Source organism: Crotalus tigris, unplaced genomic scaffold (assembly GCF_016545835.1).
Source record: "Crotalus tigris isolate CLP2741 ecotype Arizona unplaced genomic scaffold, ASM1654583v1 scf7180000019364.2947544272:3078424, whole genome shotgun sequence".
In the NCBI taxonomy this organism is placed as follows: domain Eukaryota; kingdom Metazoa; phylum Chordata; class Lepidosauria; order Squamata; family Viperidae; genus Crotalus; species Crotalus tigris.
This window is the reverse complement of record NW_024097500.1, coordinates 1,237,855-1,261,784: the sequence shown is the minus strand read 5'-3', so window position 1 is coordinate 1,261,784 and position 23,930 is coordinate 1,237,855. Positions and strand designations below refer to the sequence as shown.

Genomic DNA, 23,930 nt, shown 5'->3' with positions numbered 1-23,930 from the left:
AAAATTATGGTCCAGATGCCTCATGGTTCTTTAGGAGATATTTCTTCAATGTCATCCCCAGTTCCTCTGCTGAGGACATTCGCAAGCAGGCCACTTGATCCCTCCTTGCCTGGCTGGAAGGCCTTATGCTGGAGAAGGAGCCCAGAAGGAGAAGTGCTCCAGAAGACCCAATGGCTCCCAGCCACTATCACTGCCACCCAGAAGACAGAGAAGGCCAATTCCCATGATGGGGGAATCCTGGAGTATCCCAGGAGGTGCATCTCCAGAGGGTGACAGTAAGGAAGGAGGGAGGGGTGGGGAGGAGATTTAGCAATAGGCCACTTCATGTTTCCTTATTCTTTTCCTAAAGCTACAACACAGTGCCCAAACCAGTTGAGCCAGCCTAGGGCTGCACCTGCAAAGCACTCCTCGCCAGGAGCATTTGGGACTGAAGGACGGAGGGAAGGCAGATGGGCAGTCTCCTCCATCAGGCAAGTCCGCTTGGCCCTCTGACTGAGGTCTGGAGGCCTTTTCCAGTGACCCTGAAGGCTCAGGTGGGAACGTGGCTGTCAGACCTTCTGTTCTGAAAATGTACTATTGGGGGGAGCAGGATGGAGGGGGGGCTCCAGAGGGAAGTGCAGTCAGCCTAGCAGCTGTTGGGTGAGACCTTTGCAAACTGCTGCAGTGCTGAGCTCCTGACACGTCACCAAAGGCGGGAGGGGGGGGGATGCTTGCTCTGCGCTTAGGATGTGTCCTCTGAATGAGCCAACTGTTAACGGGCAAAGGCAGAGGAGCACAGCTGGCTCTAGCAGCCGGTTTTGCAGAATGAAGGTGCCACCTTCTGCCAGGAGGATTAGGAAGTAGCTGCTCGCGGTCCGTTTACTCCGAGGGAAGACTGCCGAGCCCCCTCTGGAGAGCCTATAAAACAATCCGGCAGCACAGCAATTATCCGCGTTGCTGAGCAACTGACTCTTCCCATCAGCCCCTCACCTTGAGGACACAGCAGGGTGGCCTTTGCCCATCTGCTCCCAGGAGCCAGCCAGTGCCAGGCAGGCAAATGGCAGTGCCAACTCAGAGGGGGAGGAAGCGGGCAACTAATAGCCTTTGCCAGCCTCGGCTGGCCGCCTGTTCCACTTGAACGCACTTAGAGGCAGGGCAGCCTCTCTCCAATGTGTGCAGCCACTTCTCAAGACAAGGTCCCCAGAACTCCCATGAGCAGAACAGCCTGTTGGTGTGTGTGTGTATGTGTGTGTATGTGTGAGGCGGCCTTCTGGGTGCAACTCTGGCAGCGTGTTTGGATTCCAGGCTCTTGCTTCTTGCGCTCCAGTGGTCTTTGATGAGGGGGTTATGTAGACGTCATCTGGGCTGGGAGGATCTTTCAGGCTTGGGCCCTTGAGCCTCTAGGAATCTCTTTCTCGGCAGGCAGAGGCCAGGTCCCACTTCTGCTGCTCTCCTTGTGCCCTGAAGGCCGGGCCTGGGCGGGCCCCTCACCTGTGGCTGAGAAGCTCTGCTCAGCCTAGGTGGGGAACCTCTAAATCACCGGCACCTCCTCTGCCTTTGGCACGAAAAACCGCAAGATCCGTGGGAGCTGCCAAAGCTTAAGAAACAACCCAAAGGGAGAACGTAAATTTCTGTAAGCCAATAGATGAAGTGTGAACATCTGGGGGAAGAGGAAGCCTGGCCTGCTTTTAAAACAGGCACCGCTCTGCCACCCCACGGGGGTGGGGGTGAGGGCAGCCTCTTGCTGCTTCCAAGGGCTGCGTTCCCACATGGAGGGCCACGGGGTCCAGTTCAGATGCAGGGTTGCCTCTGCACAAGACTCCCAGGCTCTCTAGATCACTTTGGATCCGGGTTCAGGCCCTGCTTGGTGAGCTTTGCTGGCACTTCAGGGGGAGGCTGCTCCCCCGTCTTCTTGTCTTTGATCAGGTGCTCCTCCTGAGCCCCATTTGAGGTGTCTCGGAGAAGGTGTCAAACTGCTGATGGCGACGGAGCCCACCCATCCGTCGGCTAAAGGGGCTGGTGTGGAGATCTCGAGCAAGGGATGAAGGGCCGGATGAGCAGAATAACTCGGCTCCAATCCTATCCAGCCCGAGTCGCTCTTTGCGACTATCTAGGCCGAGACGGAGGCCTTTTCCGCGCGGCCCGTCGGGGGAGAAGCCCGGGGGCCCTTTTCTCCTACGCCCCTGGCAAGCGGCCGGCCGGTCTTCCTGCCCAGGGCGGCGGGGCGCCCGCAGATGCTTTCCAGATGTGGCGGCCTGGCCGCTGACGGGGAGGCGGGCCCAGTCTGGCTCTGCGGCGTCCGGCCGGGCCGAAGTCCCCGCCAGAGGCCAGCCCGCCCCGCGAGGTGACGCAGCAGCCAGGCACGGCTCGGGCCTCGGCTCCTCGTTCCGAGCCCCCCGCCGGCAGTCCGAGGGGCGCCCGGGCCCCGTCCCGAGGGCGAGCGGCTCCGGGCCCGCGTCGGCGCGCAGGCCGGCCATGGGGCAAGCAGGTGAGTCGGCGCGCGCGGCCGGCCGAGGCAGGGACGGAGGGGCCGCGAGGGCGCGGCAGGGATCGCCCGTCCCCGTCGGGCGAGCGGCGCCTCCCGGATTCCGGCCCGGCGGACGGCCCGAGCAGCCGCGATGACCCGCCGCCGCCGCCGCCTCGGCTTCGCCCCTCCGGTGGGCGCGGCCCAGGGCCGGGGGCTGCCCTTCCCCACGGGCCGCGGCGGGCGGGGCTGCCTCCCCCACCTGGCGAGCGGGGCTGAGGAGGAGGAGGGCGAGACGCGCGATGGACGTCCGGGGTGCTTCTCCCGGGGAGCGGGGCTGGCTCGGCTGCTGCGGGGAAAAGGAGGCGACTCTGCCCCAGATCCGATTAGGAGGCCGAGGAGGCGTCTGACTCAGCCTGCTCCGTTCGTTCGTTTCTTTGTTTGTTTCATTTCTTTGGAAAATGTATATTGCCGCCGCCTCGCTCAGAGCGACTCAAGGCGGCTTACAGGAAATAGTGTTGCCTCGTTCAGAGCCTCCCAACTCTTTCTCAAGGGCCGCTGCGCCAACTTGCAGCCTCCTTCCCCGCTCCACGTCTCTCTGCCTCTCTCTGCCGAGCCTTCGGGGCTTTGGGGGCGCTGGGCGCTGTGCCCCCCCCCCCAGACCACGCCGGGCCCCGAGGCTGCTGGGCCTCCCCTCTGATCAGGAAAGGAATGAATAAGAAGCTAGACGGTTTGCCCTCCGGGTAAGCTTTGAAATCCTGCGTGGATCCCGGTGGCCCGGTTGGAGCCTCTCTGGCCAGGCATTGCCAGGCAGGGGTGTTGCCAACGCAGCGGCCCCCCAGACTCGCAGGGCAAGGCCTGGTGCAAGGAAGGGGGAGGCGGAGGCCCTGCCCAGGCCAGGTGGCTGCTGCCTGCAAGAGGACAGGGTAGTTCTTGGAAAGGAGAAGTCAGCGTTTCTTTTTGCCCGTTGCCCCACAGAAGTGGGGTGGGGGGAGAAGCAGAGATAGCGTGTGCCTCCCTCGGCCCCTCTACACTTTGTTCCCCTCTACACTTTGTTCCTTCCTTAACCAACCTCCCAACCCCTCCTTATCATCACAATATGTTCCTTTCACAATCTCATCTAATCAGTTTCACCAAACTGATAACGGCCAGAGCTAATTTCTGCTCTGCTCCTGCCAACAGCGTTTCATAAACAGATAGGAGCACCACTTGGAAAGATAACTTTGCTCAGGAGCCCACTGAAGCCATGAAAATGCCATCATAATAGAAGCCATAAAAATAAATGATTTTCTGAAGGAAATTGGCTCAGCAAGGGGGCGGAGAACGTGGGGGGGGGGGTAGTGATGAAGACACCAGGCTAGAAACTGGGACCCAGTAAATCATAAAGCCAAGCTGGTGACCTTGGGCCAGTCACTCTCTCTCCGCCCTATGAAGCAATCAATGATAAATCACTTCTGAAAAACTTCTCCAGCGAAGACCAGGCAGTTTCTGAGAATTGGACTTAATTGAGCAGAAGAAGAAAAAATAGGCACTCAGAAGCTAGCTTGACGTTGTGGTTAGGCAACAGGCTAGAAACTGGGAGACTTAAGTTCTGGTCTCAAGCAGTGGTGGGATTCAAAGAGGTGAACAACCGGTCCTCTGTGTGGATGCCGCTTCCGGAAGTCCATTCTGGGCCTGGGCCACAAAAAATTAGCTACCGGTTCTGCCGAAGTGGTGCGAACCAGCTGAATCCCATCACTGGTCTCGAGGCACAAAGCCAGCTGGTGAACCTGGACCAGCCACAATCTCCCAGCCCTGGGAAGCAAGCAGTGGAAAGCCAAAAAACCTGCCAAGAAAATGCAAGGACTGGTTCAGGTGGTCACTGACTCAAAGGCACTCAGGCAAAAGGAAGGGAGGAAGACAAAAGAACCACCCAGAGAGGCTCAAAAAGTCTTCTCAGGAGCTCCAGATCTGTGCAAGTGGCTCTCACCGATGCCAGGGCCCAGCCCAGGAGGCTGCCAAGGGCACCAGCCTGATCTTTGGCTTCCTGACTTGGGCCCGGCTCAAGGGAAGCAGCTCTTTCCAGACTGAGGGTCAGGACTCCTTCTCTAGGATAGAGGACCTGCCTCTGCTGCTGCCTGAAAAAGCATCCACTTCTCTGGTTTCAAGCTTTGCTTCTGCTATTTCTGCCCCACCTGCCCCCCACCTCCCTGGCAAGCTCTAACCCAGCTCCTGGCTGGGATTAGCCTTTCCTAGCCAGGGGGAGACAGGCACAGGGTCCCCAGTGGTCTGCGGGCTGCATCGGGGCTTCTCTGAACAGGCTGCCTCTGGAGGGCAGGTGTCTGCTGGGTGGGAAATTGCCAGGAGGAACTGGGCAGCGCTCTGAAGCTCTGGACCAGAAGAGGAAGCAACATGGTTCCCCTTCCTCTGAGTAACCCACCCTGGGAGGCAAAGGAAGAGGCAGCCAGGGGAAAACAAACAGAACAGCTGTTCGGCCCTCCCAGCAGCGCAAGCTTTTCCGGTTGTTGGCTGCATGAATGGATAACTCATTTCAAACTTAGAGAAACATTAATGCTGGGAAGGAATAAAAACATGAAAAACGAATATAGCACATTTGTTTCAGTGCTGCTACTTGTTAGAATAACGGAATAAGAGAGCTGGAAGGGAACTCGGAGGTCTTCTAGTCCAACCCCCTGCTCGAGAAGGAGCCCTCCTATCATCTCGGACAAATCGTCGTCCAATTTTACTTCTTTCCTTCCTGGGTCCTGTGGTATTATAAATAGTTTTGCTCCCGCAAGACAAGGAAAGGCATATTTGACTCTCCGCCTGCCACACAAAGGTTGGCTTTCCCCCTGGCTGAGATCATATTTCATAGTTTCAGCTGCCACTTTGCGGATTAAACTCGCCTAAAGATAGCCAGGGTGTTTGCTTGCCCTGCCCAATGTGTTCTGTGCGCCGGGAAGAGCAGCCAAGGGGGTGCTGGGGGGGCAGCTGTGAAAGCGGGTTCTTGGCAGGTGGCGGAGGGCAAGGATCCCCAGCTGGGTGTTGCTGAATGGCCTGGCTGAGCCTGGCTGCGACCTGGAGGGACAGCAGGAGCTACTCGCAAGGAAAGGCCGTTAGCATTTGGCTAAAATGGAATTTGGCCAGAGAAGACGGTCTCGAGCTTGAAAAAGATTTCATATTCAGAGTGGATTGATGGAAGCGTGATTAAGCAAAAGGAACCTCGGCAGCAGCTATTCCTTGAGTTATTCCTTCCTCACGCTTTATGAGATAGATTCATAAGCAGGTGAAATTAATTAATAGGCCTGTGGATTATTTTATTGTTTAGATTTCATCTGCCTTTAATTACATCTCACCTCCCTTGGATTATGGCAGGCAAGAGTTCTGCCTTTTCCCCTCAACAACCCTGTGGATACGCATTGAGAACTCCCTAGGGTGTGCATTTGTGTGTGCGATCTAGAAAGAGTTGCAATCAGTTCTGTGGGTTTGGGACCAGGTGGAGCCTTCCAGTTCAGGCTATAAAAAAATACTATTATTACTGAGAATAAGAATGAAGACCTGGGCAGGTTAACACGCAGCATAGAACCCCAGCTGCCTCAAATATTTCGGTTTGGTTAGATTAGTTCTTAATTGCAGGGCTGAGAAATGCTCACAGCGGAGGGCTCTTTGGGGGCTGCTGCTTGACACCCCCCCCCCCCGTTTCCCATCTGGGCTGCTCAAGGCTTCCTGGCCAGTTCTGGGTCTTCCTGCGCTGAAATTGCTGAGTTAAATGGGGGCTGATGCCTGGCAGAGACAGGCCAGCTGTCAGGAGCGGGGAGCAAACTCTCCTGGGGGGGGCATAGTGTGGCAAGAGGAGCAAAGCACCTGAAAAATGATTGAGATGTCCACGGAAGCCTGGTGGGTTATGTGATGTTTGTGGAAGAATGAAGTCTATTTTTATTTATTTATTGCATTCCAATAATTGGGCAGTTTTTCTGGGATCTACTGTTCTTGACTGGCATGAGCAAAAGTTCAGGATTTCATAGACCCACAGAACAAAGGTGGGTCTGAGTTGATCTAGTAGAGACCAGCTTCCTGCATCAGCAAGTTATTGTGCCTCTGCGCTGACCCTCCCCCTCTTCATGGAAGAAGGGAGGGCGCCTTAGGGCAGAGCTTCTCCGTGCCTGCAGTGAACCAGCGAGAGGGGGGTGTCCCTGAATTCCAGCCTAGGAGAAGTCCCCGGGGTTCTTCTGCATGACTCTGTTTCCCAGAAACCACAGTGTGGCTTACATAGTCTCACACAAGGCAGTTAGTGCAGGAATGCCCCCTGCCTCCCTCCCCATATCCCGTTGGCTTCTGGAGGAGGCCAACATTGTGTTGATGCTCTGTGGGCGGCTCATGGAGAAGTCCCTGCTGGACCTTTGATAGGTACATGTGAAAAGCTACAAGTCTGCAATTCTGACAAATGTGTGCCGGGTTGTTTTCAGGCAGAAACATACACACACGGTGCAACTGCATGGTCTGTTCGTCTACCCTTCCAATCAATAGAGTAGAGCTGGAAGGGACCTTGGAGGCTTCTAATCCAACCCCTTGTTCAAGCAGAAGACCCTATGTATCATTCAAGACTCTTTAAGTAATCACTCACTTAAAAAGGCTAATATTACTTCTGGTTCTCAGCACCTGGGCTGGGTGAGGATATATTATTGTTGGCTGAGAAGAAACAGGCTAGCCCAGGGGTAGGCAACCTTGGCTCAGGAATTCTGGGAGTTGAAGTCCACTATCATAAAAGAGCCAAGGTTGCCTACCCCTGGGCTAGAGATTGCCCTTTAAATTCCCCCACCAGAGATTCTTGACCAAGGACTACTTGGTCTCCTCGTCTGTCTCTTCATTCCATGAGGTTGCCCCCTCCCCAGAACCCGCCTGCCTGATTCTCCTGGGGGGATCTCTGCTTGATCAGCCGGGAGCAGGTATGCTGGTCCTTGCCATCAGCGGTTATTTGAAGGTGAACTTTCCCCTTTCACAGATACGCTTCCGTTCACCTTCAGACTTCTGGACACTCTTCCTCCTTTGGAATTCCTCAGGCAGCTCCTATTTGCTCCACCTGTTTACATGTTCTGGAGTCAGAAGTTAGAGAAAAGAGCTGAAAATGGCAAAAAAGCTTTTGCTAAACAAAACGATGCAAGGTTCTTCATCTAGGAAATCACACCCAAAGGAATTAGCACCCAAAAGCTCACTAGCAGCCAGTGCAGCTTAAGAGCAGTAATGTTACCAGGTGAACCGAGGACTGCCCAGAACTGCTGGTGCCATCTGTCACTTCTGAATGGTCTTCAAACTTTGTCCCTGTAGGGTGCATTGCAACCATGAATAGCTGAGTAGGACCTCCCAAACTGGGGAAGTGGGTCATTAGTGCACAATCTGGCCGCAGATGCCGTCTGCTCTTCAGTCAAGACTTTGGGATGAGCCCCAAATTACTTGTCTGTTCCATCTGGGGAAGTACAGTCCCATAAGGAAGAGAAGCTGAAAGGTCTCCAGCAAGGGAGGGCTAAAGAATCCACAGCCCCTCAAGTGTTGTTCAGCCTGCGCTTGTGCTATCCCATCCAGAGGTCACAGCATCCACGCCCCAAGACAGAAGTTCAATGGCAGATTTGCAACTGGGCGGCCTCTGCATGTTGATGATACCTGATCCCATGCCAGTGAATACCTCACCCAGCAACCTCATGTAGATGTTGTAAAGGATAACCTCTCATTTTCCAAATCTCTGCCTGTGTAAACATGTTGGTGGTGGTTAACTTGAATCAACCTATTGTTTGTGATTAGCTCAGCATCTTGTATCAACTTAGCTGAATGAAAATAGGTCAAACAGCTTGTTATGCTACTGAGGCAAAACAAAGCTTTCATGCTTCTGACATGGCTTCTTTGGTGAGCTCCTAAGCATAACATCACTGCCCCTGCCACCCAAACCAGCTCTTTGCACCTCTGCCTGACCAAAGAGGAAACCAGGATGCAGACCTGGTCTTCTTAGAGGCGTGTCACAACTGGGCCAAACTGAGGACCAGGAAGTTTAGAACAAAGAACAGATTTGTTAAGGTTCCATGTCATGCCAGCAATTTCGGAAAGTACTGTCGTGATTCCAGCTTCTTCTTTTTAGGGAATTTATTCAGAAGATGATGTAGCTTCCACAATTGAGTTATCAAAAAGGGGAGGAGGAAATAGAACAAGGAATAACAAGGATGGAAAGGACCTTCTAGTCCAGCTTTTGCTTGAGTAGGAGACCTTATACCATTCTGGACAAATGGCTGTCCAATCTCTTCTTGAAAACCTCTTGTGATGGAGCACTCACAATTTCTGAAATCAAGCCATTCCACTGATGGATTTTTCTCACTGACAGGAAATTTCTCCTTAATTCTAGGTTAGATCTTTCTTTGATTGAACTTGGATAAGCAGCAAAATATTTCAAACCAAGAAAGAAAAGTCCAGCTGCCGTGACTCAGCTTTCATCTCTCCCTTCGATAATCTTCCACCTGTTGCTTTTTGCCCTGCCCTCAGGTGCTTTAGAGGTCACCCCCTCTTCTCTGTGAGAGCCCCTCAAGGACTGGAAAACCGCTATCACCCTCTGATCCCTCTCTTCATTAGACTAGTCAAGCCTAGTTCTCCCGCTGTTTATTGTTTTAGCCTCCAGACCCTTTATTATCTTCTTGGCTCTTCGCTGCACTCTTTCCAGGGTCTCAACATCTTTTTTTGCATCGTAGTGACCAGATCTGGATACAGTATTGTCACTTTTTATGGTCTTGTTGCAGAGTTTCTCTCTCAGTTGATGTCAGAGTAGTTAAAGTCCCCCATTACTATTGTAGTGTGCTTCCTGCACGCCTTAGCTAAATGATAAGCACAAAGTTCACCTCTCTGCTTGGTTGGGTTGCTTGTAGTGCACACCTATGGCAAGGTCACTTTTCCCCTTTTATTTTAATCCAAATGCATTCAAGAAGGCTTTCATCCTTCGGTTTTGTTTTGTTTTGTTTTTTGCATTTCTGTAGAGATGTAGTTATTTCTTACACATAATGCAACTCCACTTCCTCTTTTCTTAGGTCTGTTTGCTTTGAATACTTTAAATCTCTCTAGCTGTACGTTCCAGTCATGGGTTTCATCCCACCAAGTTTTGATAATAGCAACAATATTGTACCTGCCCTCACCTACTAAGCCTTGAAGTTCACCCTGTTTGTTCCTCATACTTCGAGTGTTAGTACTTAGGCATCTGCGTCCTTTGTGAGTGGCTCTAGGTTTGTTTCCTGCACAAAAAGTCCCACAGCCAAAGCCCACCAGTTTCTGCTGCTGTGCTATAATGAGCTGGTCTTTTCCTGCAGCTGAAGACCAGCAGCTCAACCCAGTTTTCTTATCACGCTCTGCATCCTTTGGCAGTGGCTGCAGCCAGAGACCATCTTGGCAGCAGTAATCAGCTGGCAAGGAGCATGGCGGGGGGCACCTCAACTCGGCAGGGGGAAAGGCCCGCGGAGAAGGAGACTGCAGCCGCCGGAGGCCATTTGGCTGATAGTAAACAATGGAACAATCCGGCTTGCAGAAGACTGCCTTCCTCAAACCCAGACCCAGGGACTGTCTGGCCTGGACAGAACCGAGTCATGCTTTCCAGCCTCCAGCCCACACAGGATTTGGTATCCTTGTGTATGTCTGTGTATGAGCAGGTGGGAAATCTTATGATTAAAGGGTGGAGCAGAAAACTCTAATCATTTCTGAGTTTGCAACTGAGATGTTAGCCTAGGACAATGTTTCGTAAATGTTCCGCTCGCAAGACCCTTCCCACTTAAAATTATGGAAGACCCCCAAAGAGCTTTTGTTTGTATGGATTATATTCATTGATAGTTACCATATAAAAAAAATGATGCAATTTAGAATATTTATTTATTGAATCATGTAAAGCAGTGGTTCTCAACCTGCGGTCTGCAGACTCCTGGGGGGCCGTGATGTCATCGCAGCAGGTCTGCGAAGGCTTGAAGGAATGTAATGATTTAAATTGGCCACAAAGGGTATTTAAAGGGTGGTGAGGAAAAGCTTGAGAACCACTGATGTAAACAGTGTTAAACCTCTTAGCTATTAACATAAATACAATATTTTCAGGAAAAAGTCCTATCGTTTTTAAACAAATGAAATAATAATGAGAAAGTGGCGAAAGGAGCGTGGGGGGACCTGCAGAGGCTGGCCTGGGAAAATCCAGATCTGCCTCGTACACCCAGGACGAGGGTCAGGCAAACCCAGGCTGGCCTCCAACCTCAAGTCTGTCCTGCGCTGGCCGGGCCAGCAGCTCCTCTGAATCCCAGGCCTGCCCTGCTCAGCGGGACTGGGCCGGGGGCTGAGGAAGGTGGGAGGCAGCTGGCTCTCTTGCCCTGAGAGTCCTTTGAAAGTGGGGTTGATTTTCTCCACAGGAACCACATCAAGGTGCATCCAGTTCTCCATTAACTCCCTCACAAGATAAGAGAAAATGGCCACAGAGCAGAAGTGACCTTCGCCCAGCATTCCTGGCTTAATAATTGACATGTTTCACCACGCTAAGAAATCCCCAGAGGCGACACATCTATAAAGGACCTGCGGTGTCTTAGCGATCCCTTCGTGTGCGAGCCCCACTCCGGCCTCTCCTCAGCCATGGCCAAAGGATTCTTCATCAGCAAGTCTTTGGGGGTCGTAGGCCTTGTCCTTGGCCTGGGGGCTGTGGCCACCATCATCGCCCTCTCGGTTGTCTACTCCCAGGAGAAGCAGCGGGCAGACGACCTCTCCAGCCAGGTCCCAAGCAGCACCAGCGCAGCTGTCACCCCCGGCACTACTATAGCCGGCACCGCCCAAGCTACCACGGCCAACGGCACCGCCCAAGCTACCACAACCAAGCCTTTGGAGCCTTGGGACCACATGCGGTTGCCCAAAACTTTGATGCCCACCTTTTACACCATCTCTCTGCAGCCATTTCTGACAGGGATCAACCCAAACTTCTACATTTTCAAAGGGAACAGCACAGTGGATTTTCAATGCAAGCAGCCTACGGACCTCATACTCATACACAGCAAAAAGCTGAATTATACTCTGCAGGGGGCTTTCCTTGTGTCCGTGACGGGAGTTGACGTCACCGCACCTGCCATCCATAGTACTTGGCTAGAGGAGAAGACAGAGTACTTGGTGGTGAAACTCAAAGAGAACCTCCAGCAGAATAAGAACTATCAGCTGCATGCCGTCTTCACTGGGGAACTGGCAGATGATCTGGCTGGCTTCTACCGCAGTGCATATACAGAAGGAACGGCAACCAAGTATGTGGAAGGGAGAGAGTTGTGGGGGGTGGGTGTACGGGAACAGAAAGAGGGACCACAGAGGTCTGTTCCAACCGCTGCAGTTTCCGGGGCTTAGGCCGGGAGTGGGACTGGAGGCCAAGCGGCATCTTCCTAGGAAGCTGATGCCCCTTGAGCAGATCCATCACAAACTCTGTCGGTCCCCTAGTTGTGTCTCAGGAAATATTATTTCTGAGAAAGAGTAAGGAGAACTTAGAACTTGTTGGTGGAGCAGAGGCCTTCTTGGCTGCTCCATGTGAAGCAGCTCCTAAATGCCACTGTGCCTCTGCCTGTCCCCCACATGGGCTGGGAAGCCTTTGCCCCCTGAATGGACCCTCTCCTGTGGTTGTATATGTGCCCCTTGAGAGTGTCCAGAAAGAGCAGAGCCGGTGAATAGAAAGATTCCTGGGCATCTTGACTGATGAGATGGTGTCTGTCTTTCTCCAGGCTGTTGGCTACAACCCAGATGCAGGCTGCCGATGCCCGCAAAGCTTTTCCTTGCTTTGATGAGCCAGCCATGAAGGCCAACTTCTCCATCACGCTGATTCACTTGCCTCATTATAAGGCGCTCTCCAACATGCCCATTAAGAGTAAGTGCCTAATTGGGGGTGGGCAGAAGAAAGGGCTTCCCCTGGGCAGTGGGGAGGACGTATGGTGCTCTCGATCGATTGGTGGTCTCACCGGGGCTCGTCTCTGCAAAACCTCCCTCTAGTCTAGGTGGAAACCAGAGGCTAAGCCAAGCCGAGGGGGGCAGGAACGGGGTGGGGAGAAGGTGCTGGATGATTGACTCAGCAGGACGAGTGTGCTTTTGGGGTGTGTCTGAGGGTGTGAAAAGAAGATTCCTCGGTCACTAGAAAGGGGCAGAGAGACTCTTAAGGCCAGGCTTTAGCAGTGGTTAGTTGGCGGCAAATCTGCTGCCGCCACGGAAGGTGCCAGGGGCCTCCGAGGGCTGAGATATCTGGCTGGAGATGCGCCCACCTGCTTGTGCTCCTCAAGGCAAAAGCAAGTGGGGAAAGGGGGGGGATCTGAGAGGGGGCAGGGGGCACCCGTATTCGTGATGACCATCACTTTAAATAGGCAAGTTGCCCCCGGATGGCCATGGGTGAGAGTGACCACAACACACCCTCAACCTTCCAAGGCTCCCTTGGCTCAAAGCTGCCCCCCAATGGGACACATTGTGGAAAGTCTCTGGGGCAAAGGCAGCAAGGCCCCCCCCCGCCTCCAAAGGGGAGGGTTGCTCTGCTTTCACACAGGGCATGGAGATGCCATCCGCTGAGCGCTACAGAGCAGCATCTGGCTGACCAGGCCTGTGAGTGGACAAGTGCGTGAAAAGGGGGTCGGGGGCATTCCTCCCAGAAGGACGACTGGGCCAAGGGGTGAAGAGAGAAGGGGCCTTCTTCGGGAATGTGTGCTTGGGGAGACAGAACCCTTTCCTCCTGGGGAGGAGGGTCAGGCAAGGGGGCCTTTCTGCCAAGCTCACCGCTCACCATCTCCACCTCTTCTTCCAGGCGCTAAGCAGGTAACAATGCCAGGCGGAGAAATCTGGACGCAGACTGAATTTCATCCCACCCTCAAGATGTCCACCTACTTGCTTGGTTTTATTGTCAGCGAGTTTGAGAATGTGTCTGCTATCGAGAATAACATCCTGGTAGGCCTGCTCTAGCTGGGGACCTGCTGCCCACAACGGGCGCATCCTTCGGGTCGCTCTGCCCTGGAACAGGGACCTTCCCTGAGTGTTCTTGGGTCCTCTTTCAGATCCAGATCTGGGGCCGCCCCAACGCGATCAAGGAGGGCCAGGGGATCTACGCACTCAACGTCACATGGCCCATTCTCAGCTTCTTTGAGCGGGAATACAGAGTACCTTATCCTCTGACGAGATTAGGTAGGTGAGGAGGGCTGAGACACAGGTGGAAGTCTTGGCGCTGGGCTGGGGGCCGGGAGACGGTGTCCCCTTCAGTCACGATGGGTGTCCTGTGGGTGTGAGCTGCCCCCATGGGGTTAAATCTTACTGATTCTAGCACCTCTTCCCAATTCTTGCACTCGGCATTCACGGAGAGTCTTGGGCACTCTTGGTAACTTAGCACCGGACAGAGGGATGTCAGTGAGCAGCCCCCTTGCCTCAGAGCTCCCTGCTCCCCTTGCACCTCCACGGCTGTTCTCCTGAAAAGATGCCTCGATCGGGGAGGGCGGCTCCAGGTCCAACGGGGAGCGCCAGGGGTGGGGGGTGATGGCTGTGGTTCAGTGAGCAGGGACTTCTCTTCCCAGACCAAGTTGCCCTTCCGGATTTCAGCGCTGGAGCAATGGAGAACTGGGGGCTGATCACATACCGTGAGAGTGCCCTACTCTTTGACGAGCAATACTCTTCCATCGGCAACAAGGAACGGATTGTGACAGTCATTGCTCATGAAGTTGCCCACCAGGTACCTTCTAGATTGTACTTTTGGAGCAACTGAATCCCCACCCACGTAGAGGGCATGCAAGGGAGCTTCTGGGCAACCTCCTCTGGCTAACTCCCTGGCACCCTCCCCTCTTGTGCCCAGGGGCTCCTAGAAAGAACACTTATGGGACAAATCTCCTTCCTCTCAACAGTGGTTTGGAAACCTGGTTACCCTGGAGTGGTGGAATGATCTGTGGCTAAATGAGGGCTTTGCGTCCTATGTGGAATATCTGGGTGCACATGAAGCTGAGTCCACGTGGAATATTGTAAGTCCCGTGTGTGGGTGCTGGATGGGGATGGGAAGGCAGCAGGGACACCACTGAGCCAGTGCAGCTGATTGGCCGAAGGTGGGGCTGTGCAGTACAATAGGAGAGGGGCTTTTTCCAAACTCACACTAACCGCTAACTTTCCCTTGGATAAGCATGTTGTCTGAAGACAGCACTAGGTCTTCAACTGACTTGGCTAAGAGTGTTGTGAGCATCTAGGCCAAGTCTCTGAAGGGCTGTGTAAAGTCATCTAGACGTGCCCTTCCTGGTTCTGGAGAGGAAGGACTTCTCCTGGGACGAAGGTCTCCACAGGTCTTCCTGATGGATCCAAGGCCCCTGTGGTAGATCCAACTATTGACCCATTGGAGGCAGTAAGGTTGCTGCCCACAGTGGTCTTTGGTGGGAAGAAGGGCTCAGGGCCAGTCAGGGTGCTTTGTGATCTGAGATTAAGGCGTTCATTTTCAGAAAGATCTGATTGTGCCAAATGATGTCTACCGTGTGATGGCCATCGATGCCCTGGCTTCCTCACACCCCCTTTCCACCCCGGCAGAGGAAATCAACACTCCCGCTCAGATCAGTGAAGTCTTCGACTCCATTTCCTACAGTAAGGTGAGGAGGGGGCGGGGTAAACCCTGCCTGACTTTGAGACAGGAGGGGTATCATCAGCTTTGCTGGGCTGCCTTCGCCCCAGAGGGGGTTCTAGAGCAGATGCACACAGAACCCAGGGGCAGGAAAATCCATCCCACAGCAAGAAGAGTGAACGCCCATCAACCTGAAGATGCATCCCACCAGGTGGAGAAAAGCTAAAATGCAGGGCCAACGTCTCTGTGTGTGTGTGTGTGTGTGTGTGTGTGTGTGTGTGTGTGTGTGTTATGAGCAAGTTGGGAGGGGGAAATGGCATTTAAAACAAAAAACAAAAAACCCTGATCATCCTTAAATATGAGCCAGCCGTGTGCTGCAGCTGCCAAAAAAGCCAACACATTCCTGGGCTGCATTGAATCAAGATCCCGTGAAGGGTTACTACCACTTTATAAAGCCTTGGTAAGGCCACACTTGGAATGCTGCATCCAGTTTTGATCACCACAATTCAAAAAAGATCTTGAGATTCTAGAAAGAGTGCAGAGAAGACCGACAAAGACGATTAGAGGGCTGAAGGCTAAAAAGTGTGATGAATGGTTGCAGAAACTGGGTATATCTAGTCTAACAAAGAGAAGGACCAGGGAGTCCACTGATAGCAATCTTCCAATATTTGAGGGGCTGTCACAGAGAGGAGGGGGTTGCCTACTCTCCAAAGCATCTGAAGGCAGGACAAGAAGTAATGAATGGAAACTTACAAAAGAAGATCTAACCTAGAACTAAGGAGACATTTCCTGTCAGCGAGAACAATCTTGCCTCCAGAAGTTGTGGGTGCTCCAACCCTGGAGATTTTTAGGAAGCCCCCTTCCCCTGCAGAGGAAAAAAAGAGGGGGGAGTCGGAGGTGGGGTGGGGGTGGGGCTTGCCTCATTGCAGCTTCTTTTCTCCCTGCAGGGGGCCTCTGTGATCCGGATGCTCTCGGAATTCCTCACCGAGGCCGTGTTCAGAGAAGGGCTGCGGGTAAGGGGCTGCCTTCCTTCGCCTCCCCTCCCTGACTGGTGCACAAGCGAAAACTGTGACACACACATATACACCCCATAGTGCCATGTATCGCCGTGCCCTTTTCTGTGGGGGGGGGGATGTAAAAGGGGAGATCCCGCAGATCTCCAGGCAGCCCTTTCAGGAGAGAACCGAGCTGAGAACAGTCGCAGCTGTGAACGACCAGCAGAAACCAAGAGCCCCCCCTGCCCTTTGGACCCCCTCAGCTTTGGTGGGATGAGCGAAGAGCCCTTCCTGGGTCCCTCTGACACCCACCCACCCACCCACCCCCTGCCATAGGGAGGCAAGCAGGCGGCCTTCTCCCTCTGGGCCAGCAGCAATTCCAACCTGACCTGTGTAAAACCTTCCCCACTTCTTGTGGGCAAGAGGGATGATGTGTAGGGATACGGCACCTCTGGGCCCCTTCAAGCTGGTGTGGGCAGGCCCCTCTCCTCTGGCCCTGGCATTTTCCTCCATGGCAGCTGCCCTCAGGGTCTGGGGCTGCTGACCTCCCGTCTATCAGGCAGCTCGCCCAACATCTGTGTGAGGGGCTGTGGCGGCTGCTGGGTGGGGCCCCTCCCTGCCCTGAATGTGGGCGAGTCTCTGTCAGCCAGAGAAGTCAACCAGCTGCAGAGGGAATTGCCAGCAGCACACACACACACACAAGGCAGCCCCGAGCTTTCCTGGTTTGGGAATTCCACTCCTCTGACTCTCCTTTCTCCACAGACCTACTTTGAGACCTACAAATATGGAAATACTGTTTGTGATGACCTCTGGGAACAGCTGCAGAAGGTATGTTTGAAAGCCTATGCTGGCTGCTCCCATCGAATTTCTGAGTTCCAGAGATGGGAGGATGCTTTTCTACCCGAGGAGCTGCTTCCTCGGTGCTGCTACGAGCAGGCTAAGGGCCTGGCCAGGCCAGCCAACCCCTTGCCCTCTGCATTTACTGATCTGATGGAGACAACTACGCCTAATAGCAACATCCAGAGTAGCCTCTTGCCTCCCCTAATCCTAACCCTTTCTGTACTTGTGACAGGTCAACTCCAACCGCCCTCCTCCCTTCGAGGATGCCATCCTACATCCTCCGGTTGGAAGTCCATCTGACCTTTCCCTACCTGAAGCCACCCTTCAGGTCTCCTGTATGCCCACTTTTAGCAACCCATCCACAAATCCCACCTCACCCAGAAGCCAACACAGCTGTGAGGGCATCTGGCTCTCGTCTCTCCCCATCATCTCAGTCCGACTGCCCTGCACTGATTTCTTTTGAAGGTTACAGTGCAAAGTTCACATTAAGAGTAACAGAAGCACTAGATCCCAAGCATGTGATGAGAGGGTGTCCAATAGCCTTGCAAGTGGCCTTGGTTCTTGACCTTTGGTGCTCCATCTTACTCAAATTGTTTCTCTGAAGCTCTAGTCTAGGCTGTTCTGTCTGCCTAACTCCGGTGGCAACCTTCTCCTCTTTCCTTCTGTGGGCCTCTGCCTGTGTTGCCAACAACCGGCCCAGTTGAGGCAGAGACAGTTCTGTGGCACAAGAGAGAGGAGCTCCATTTCAAAGGCCGGTGGGGCTGTCTGGCAGTTGGCCTCGATCAACTTCAGGCTGCCTGGGATGCATTTCCTGCCAAAAAGTCCAAATCTTGAGATTAGGCATTTCAGAATGCCAGAGCCAGGAGCCACCTTCTCAAGCTGAGTCTCTTTGATGCTTCTGGGACAGGCAGTAAACAAGAACGTGAATCTTCCAAGCACCGTCAAGATCATCATGGACCGTTGGACCTTGCAGATGGGCTTCCCGGTTCTCACGGTTGATACCTCCACAGGCATCATTTCCCAAAAACATTTTCTGCTGGACCCAGAAAGCCCCGTTGAGAGACCCTCACCGTTCAAGTAAGTCGGCAGCTTTGAGCCTTTGCGGAGAGGGCAGAAAAAGCCTTGCCCAGAGACTGGGAGAGGAGGGAATCCTCTTGGCTATGTGCAGCTCTTGGCCATGGGGTCACATCCTGCTGTTGGGGAGACGAGGCTCATGCAGTCCAAGAATGAAGAGGACCGGGTTGAGGCAAGGGAAGGAACAAGGGAGGGCAGAAGCTGCTCAACTGACAGACGGTTTCTTGCAGTTACATCTGGATCGTTCCAGTTTCCTGGCTGAGCAAAGGAAAGGAGGCAGAGATGTACTGGCTCACAGACATTAATGGTATAATTCGTCTGTACCACCTTTGTTGTTGTAGTATAAAGTTACAAGATTGTGCTCAGAGTTTTAGGAGATTTGATGGGAGTTTGCTTAAGGCTGTCCGGGTGGCTTTGGCTAGCTGGCCCAAGGGGGCTCTGGGTGCCCTGGCTTGATCTGCTGCCAGCTGGGGGCAAGACTGCCAGAGAAGGGGGGAGCTTGGTGGCCTCCTCCTCTTTTTCTGATCTTCAAAATGAAATTTGGGAGAAGGCATCAGTGTTGTATGTTTAAAACTGTGCAAAATTTACCGGTAGCCCCCGAAGAGGAGCGTGGCAGTTCTTGCAGTAGAGAGGGACCACCTTTCTTCCTTTTTTGCAGCTAAAAATGCCAACTTCTCAACTTCTGCTGACCCCACCCAGTGGCTGCTGCTCAACGTTAATGTCACAGGCTACTTCCGGGTAAACTACGATTTGGAAAACTGGCAGAGGCTCATGAATCAGCTGAACGAAGACCTCCAGGTAGGCTGTCAAAATACCAACGACCCTCTCTGTCCCTGAAACGGCTATGGCAGTCGTGGCGAACCTGTGGCGGCACTCAGAGCCCTCTCTGTGGGCACGTCACCGTCGCTTTAGGCCTCCGCCGTGTGCAAAAAAAAAAAAAAAAAAGTTCAGTCAATCAATTTCAACTTCTCACGGGGAAAAAAAAGATCTCACAAAGTTGGAATTGATTGCACTTTTTAGTCCCACCCAGTCTGCCGTTACCACCGCAGCCATGCCCACCCAATGGGCCACACCCACCTGGCACTCGACGATGCATAAGTGGGTTTTGGGTTGCAGTTTGGGCACTCGGTCTCTAAAAGGTTCGCCATCACTGGGCTATGGTGAAACCTCTGTTACCTCCGGGCCCCAGGTAAGGGAAGCCCTCCCAGAGACACAAAGCTGGGGAGGCAGGGAGAGGCTTCCTTTTCCAAACCCTGAGCCATTCCTCCTCCCGTGTCCCCCAGCATCCGTTTGCTCTTCCTGTGGGCCTCCAGAAGACTCCTCCGAAGGCTTGGGGTAGCCTTGGATCTCATTCTCCAGGCCCCCTTTTGGATGGGAGGTTGCCCTCTCGGTCCACAGTCTCCCTTGGCGCTCTGCCAGCATGACTGGCAACGGTCTTGAGGCAGGAGTTGAGCTAGTGAGCCAAAGGGTCTCTTCTGGGATTCTCCTCTTGCCCTCTGCCTGATTTTGCTAACTCTTAATTCAGTTTCTCTGACTGTTCTGTTCCTTTGCAGGTGATCCCGGTTCTAAATCGTGCTCAGATCATCGATGATGCCTTCAACTTGGCCAGGTGAGAATCCCTTTATTCCCCCCCCCAGTACTGGGGAGGAGAATTGCTGCAGGTCCGAGGGTTTTTCTTCCTCACCCTGCTTAAGGGCTTACAGATAGGCCCCTAGTTATGACCACAATCGGGACTGGAAACTTTGGTTGTTGAGTGAAGCAGTCATTAAGCAAGCTACCACGTGACTACTTTGCCCAATGACCACAATCTTAGGACTCCCAATTGCAGTTGTTAAATGATCTCCCAGGCAGAGACTGGAAAAAAGACCCCTGTGAAATCCAAGCAGGGGTTTGGTCCGGCTGCTTGCCGCACGGGCCTTGGCCGGCCAGACTCCAGAGGGAGTCTGCCACCTTCTCTGCCACTCCCCCCTTGACTCTCTGGGGAAGCTGGCAGGGAAGGTAGCCAGGGGTGATCATATGATTGCGGGGCACTTGGCAACTGGTCTTAAGCCTGAGCAGGTTGCCAAGCACCCAGATTGCAATCGAAGAATTGTGCAGGTGTTACAACAGCTGTAACTTCGGGCACAATCACAAGTCTCTTCGTTCAGTGCTGTCCAGATTTCGCACAATGAGCGGTTGCTAAGTGAGGACTCCTTGTATTCACAAATGCTACTTGTTCAGATGTGAAGCTGGCTTGTTTGTTGGCTTTGGAGCCGTGGAGTGCCCGCTGTTGCCTGCCACTGCCCCTCCCCCACCACAAAGGCTCTTGCTCCACACCCACAGCTTTTTCTCCAGCTTTTGTCGCCATCAGCAATGGGACCGGGACTGTCGGGGGCCTTTCCCTGCATGCTGTGCAGATCCGGCTGGGCTGAAATGCTCCCCCCAGCCACTCCCGCCCGATGGGGTCTTTTCCCAAGGTAGCAGTGACAAGGCCCTCTCGGCGGGGGTCTGCTGAGTTGGTCCAGGGTGCCTCTTCCACAATGTGGCCCTCTTTGGGCTAAGTATCGAGGCAGTGAAGAAACGAGCCCCACAGCCAGCCCCTCTGCTGCTCTTTCAGAGCCAAGCATGTGGGCAGCGACCTGGCCCTGAACACCACCCGCTACCTGGGCCTGGAGAGGGAGTATCTTCCTTGGGACACGGCCCTGGACAACCTGGACTACTTCCGCCTCATGTTTGACCGCAGCGAAGTCTACGGGCCGATGCAGGTGCAAGCTCCACCCAATCCCAGCGCTTCCCACAGAGGACATGCTGGGGAGGGGGGCTGGTCTCCAGCTTCATTCCAAGAGTCTAATCAGACCTTACTCTTCCTGTTGCAGAAGTACATCCGGAAGCAGGTCGCCCCCCTGTTTGAGCACTTTCGGAACCTCACTGACAACTGGACCAAACTCCCGGATGGCTTGATGAACCAGTGAGTCTCCAGGGATGAGGAGGAATGGGGGAGGGCTTGTCTGTGCATGGCAAGGCATTTAGAGAGAAGGGGGGAGGGGTCACTCCCCTTGAATGAATACCCCTCCCTCCCTCCCTCTTTAGGTATAACCAGATCCTGGCCATCCGCACGGCCTGCTCCTATGGCGTCCCTGGGTGCAATGAACTGGCCTCCTCCTGGTTTGCGGCCTGGAAAAACAACTCCGACATCAACGGGTGAGTGCCTGGCCCTGGGGGCCCCTCGAGCAGGGGAGCCCACTGGGAGAAAGTAGCTGCTTTCTCGGCAGGCCACCCTCTTCCCTGCGGGGCTGGTCCCTCCCTCCCTCTCGGTGTTGGAGAGCAAGTGGCTTTTAACCCCTCTGAGCTTCCTGGCTTGCCCAGCTCTCATCCCCCTGGGGAGGGCAGTTGGAGGAGGGCCCTGCCCTGCACTCAAAGAGAGGACAGAGCCCAACGTCTTTCATCTTGGTTATTCATTCATTAAATGTATATAGCCACCCTTCTCCCAAAGGGGCATTTTCTTCTATTCAAGAATAGAAGAAAATGCCACTTTAATGCCAATGCCAGGAAAGCATCTCTCCTGGGCTGTGGCTGGAGCAACCTCCTGGGCAGAGTTTTTTTATTTTATTTCCAGGGTGGTGTGGATTTGGGAAGGGCAGAAAGGCCTCTCCTCCCACTCCTCTGATCTTGAAAGGCATCGCCCACTTAGTTTTCTTGGTCGGGAGGACAATGAACACCCCCCCCCCCAGTCCAGCCAAGGGCTCCTTGCAGTGCAGACAGCTTTTCTGAGTAGGGCACTTTTAGCACATGTTTGGCACAGCTCCTTCTCTCCCTGCGGCTGGCAGCAGCGTCTGTTCTTTTAGGCCAAAGGAATCCTCCTCGGCTGCCACATGCCGGTGCAGCCATCCTCAGGCCGGTTAATGACAGGGATCTGCACATCCTGCCAATTGTGCAAAACCTGCCCCTGTATCCCCCATGTACAGCACTTGGAATGTGCTGGACCTGAAGATCCTCATTCCCAGTTAAACCTGCTCCTCCCCCTGCCCCGGTGTCTCCCCTCTCCCGCCGCTTTGCCCGTGGGACTCTCAGCAAAGGTCTTGCTTTCAGGATCTCGCCCAATCTACGCTCCGCCGTCTACTGCAGCGCCATCCGCACAGGCAGCCTGGAGGACTGGGACTTTGCCTGGGAGATGTTCCGCCGGGCCCCGGTGATCTCGGAGGCCGACAAGCTGCGCGCGGCCCTGACCTGCAGCCAGACTCCATGGATCCTTCAGAGGTGAGCTCATCTGTGCCCAGGGGGCCAGAGTTGAGCGGGGAGATCACCAGGATTTTAATTTTTTTTTTCAAAGCACTGGGGAAGGTGGGCATCCCCAGATAATCCCTGGCTCTCAAACAAGGGCAGGTGGGCAATCTCAGGTGAGGAGCTCCTGACGTTCATTTAAAGGGAAGGAAAGCTTCCTGGTTGGAACAGCTGCCCATCACTAGGTGTTTTTGGGAAGAGGCTGGACAGGCGCCTCCCAGGGATGCTTTTCCTGCACGGAGCCATGGGTTGGGCCAGATGACCCTTGTGGCCCCTTCCAACCTACAATTGTATGATTGCATGAAAAGAAAGGAAGCCTGGGCCACAGCTATTTGGGGAGGGGGCACACATTTCTGGAGCTACCCATTAATCCCTCGCAGGTACCTTAAGTATACCCTGGACCCCAGCAAGATCCGCCGTCAGGATGCCATATCCACCATCAACAGCATTGCCGGCAATGTGGTTGGGCAGTCTCTGGCCTGGGATTTTCTGCGCATGAACTGGAAGACCCTCTTCCAGCAGTGAGTGTGCCCCCCCTCCCCCCAAACCACCCAGGGCTGGGTGATGGGGACCAGCCACTCATCCCCCCCCCCCGTCTTCTGGTCTAGGTTTGGGAGAAGCTCCTTCTCTTTCTCCAGCCTCATCCAGTCAGTAACCCAGAGGTTTTCATCCCCATTTGAACTTCAACAGGTGAGGCCGTTTGGGGTATGGGGGGGGGTTATGGGGAAGCCTGGCTTTGCAGAGAGCGACAGCCACCTTTTAAGAGCAGCCAAGTCCTCAATTTATGTATCTGCCCGATGAGAAAAAGCACTGGAGGTCAGCGAACCAGGCAAAAGCATCTCCGAAAGGTGGTGCTGTCTTCCTGGCCAGCAACTGGACGGGGAGCATTGGATCAGCTATACTTATCTTACTCGGGTTTTTCAAAACGGTTGCTGGGTGAATTATTATTTTGTTGTTCCCAGAAGGGATTCTTCCTGGCTGATCCTAGTGCAGAGGGGAGAATGTGGTGGGAGAGAGATGTGAAGGAAGGGGGCCAGTAGGAGTCCCTTTGAACCCTCGGGGTGGGGGAGCGCAGCTCTGATCGAACCCCAGGAAAACTGTGAGCCGGCAAGCAGGGGCGCTTGGGAAAAACGCTTCTTCCTTCTCTTTCTGACTGGCTGACAGCTGGAGCAATTCAAGAAAGACAACGCAGACGTGGGCTTCGGCTCAGCCACCCGGGCGCTTGAGCAGGCCCTGGAGAGAACGAAGGCCAACATCAAGTGGGTGGCAGAGAACAAAGCGCTCGTCCTGAAGTGGTTCCAGGACAACTCGTAGGGGGAATCTGCCGGTACTGCTGCAGGGTGAGGGCCAGAGGGTCAACATCTGGGATGTTGCAGTGGCCTCGGTGACACTTTGCCCTTGAGCCACGGCTCTCTCTCTCCGTGCCCGAGGGCAGAGGAGCAGGCGGGCTGCGACTCTCTCCGGTGGCCGTGGTAAGGCCCCGCTATGATTTTGTAACCGCAATGCTGTAAATTAAAGAGTCCCTTGAATGGTATGTGCAGATACTGCTGGAGGAGGGGAAAGGGAAGGAATGGTAGGGCCGTGTGGTGCCAAGCCCTTGGCAGATCTTGTGATGCCAGCCATCTTGATACAGCACTCTGGTCTCCCCCATGTCTACAGTGGGTGTTAGCAGCGGAGAATGGGCTGGGCACGTGACTCCTGCATCCGTACCCTTTGGGCAACACATCCTTGGCAAGGCTGTGCAAGGAGCTCCTGC

General features: G+C 54.0%; 1 protein-coding gene across 2 annotated transcripts; it reads left to right on the top strand.

Moving 5' to 3' along the window:
• The first annotated feature begins 392 nt into the window (after positions 1 to 392).
• Positions 393 to 23,708, top strand: LOC120316420 (alanyl aminopeptidase, membrane). Of its 2 annotated transcripts, none has more exons than XM_039362010.1 (21): positions 393 to 533; positions 10,834 to 11,703; positions 12,169 to 12,311; positions 13,230 to 13,369; positions 13,477 to 13,603; positions 13,987 to 14,141; positions 14,311 to 14,424; positions 14,890 to 15,033; positions 15,953 to 16,018; positions 16,763 to 16,828; positions 17,748 to 17,917; positions 18,145 to 18,221; positions 18,573 to 18,712; positions 19,468 to 19,523; positions 20,511 to 20,658; positions 20,770 to 20,861; positions 20,984 to 21,094; positions 21,983 to 22,150; positions 22,555 to 22,695; positions 22,783 to 22,864; positions 23,339 to 23,708. In XM_039362010.1, exons 2-21 carry the CDS (start codon positions 11,051 to 11,053, stop codon positions 23,486 to 23,488), a joined length of 2,943 nt encoding a protein of 980 aa, XP_039217944.1. In that variant the 5' UTR covers positions 393 to 533; positions 10,834 to 11,050; the 3' UTR covers positions 23,489 to 23,708. The 2 variants fall into 2 exon arrangements, with proteins under 2 accessions (XP_039217944.1, XP_039217945.1); XM_039362011.1 differs by lacking the exon at positions 393 to 533 and adding an exon at positions 2,329 to 2,467.
• The last annotated feature ends 222 nt before the right edge of the window (positions 23,709 to 23,930 follow it).

Coding starts and splice junctions, on each gene's coding strand:
- LOC120316420 (XM_039362010.1), top strand. CDS start 11,051: ATGGCCAAAGGATTCTTCATCAGCAAGTCTTTGGGGGTCGTAGGCCTT. Junction 14,425..14,889: donor CTGAGTCCACGTGGAATATT/GTAAGTCCCGTG, acceptor GTTCATTTTCAG/AAAGATCTGATTGTGCCAAA. Junction 18,222..18,572: donor CTGGCTCACAGACATTAATG/GTATAATTCGTC, acceptor CCTTTTTTGCAG/CTAAAAATGCCAACTTCTCA.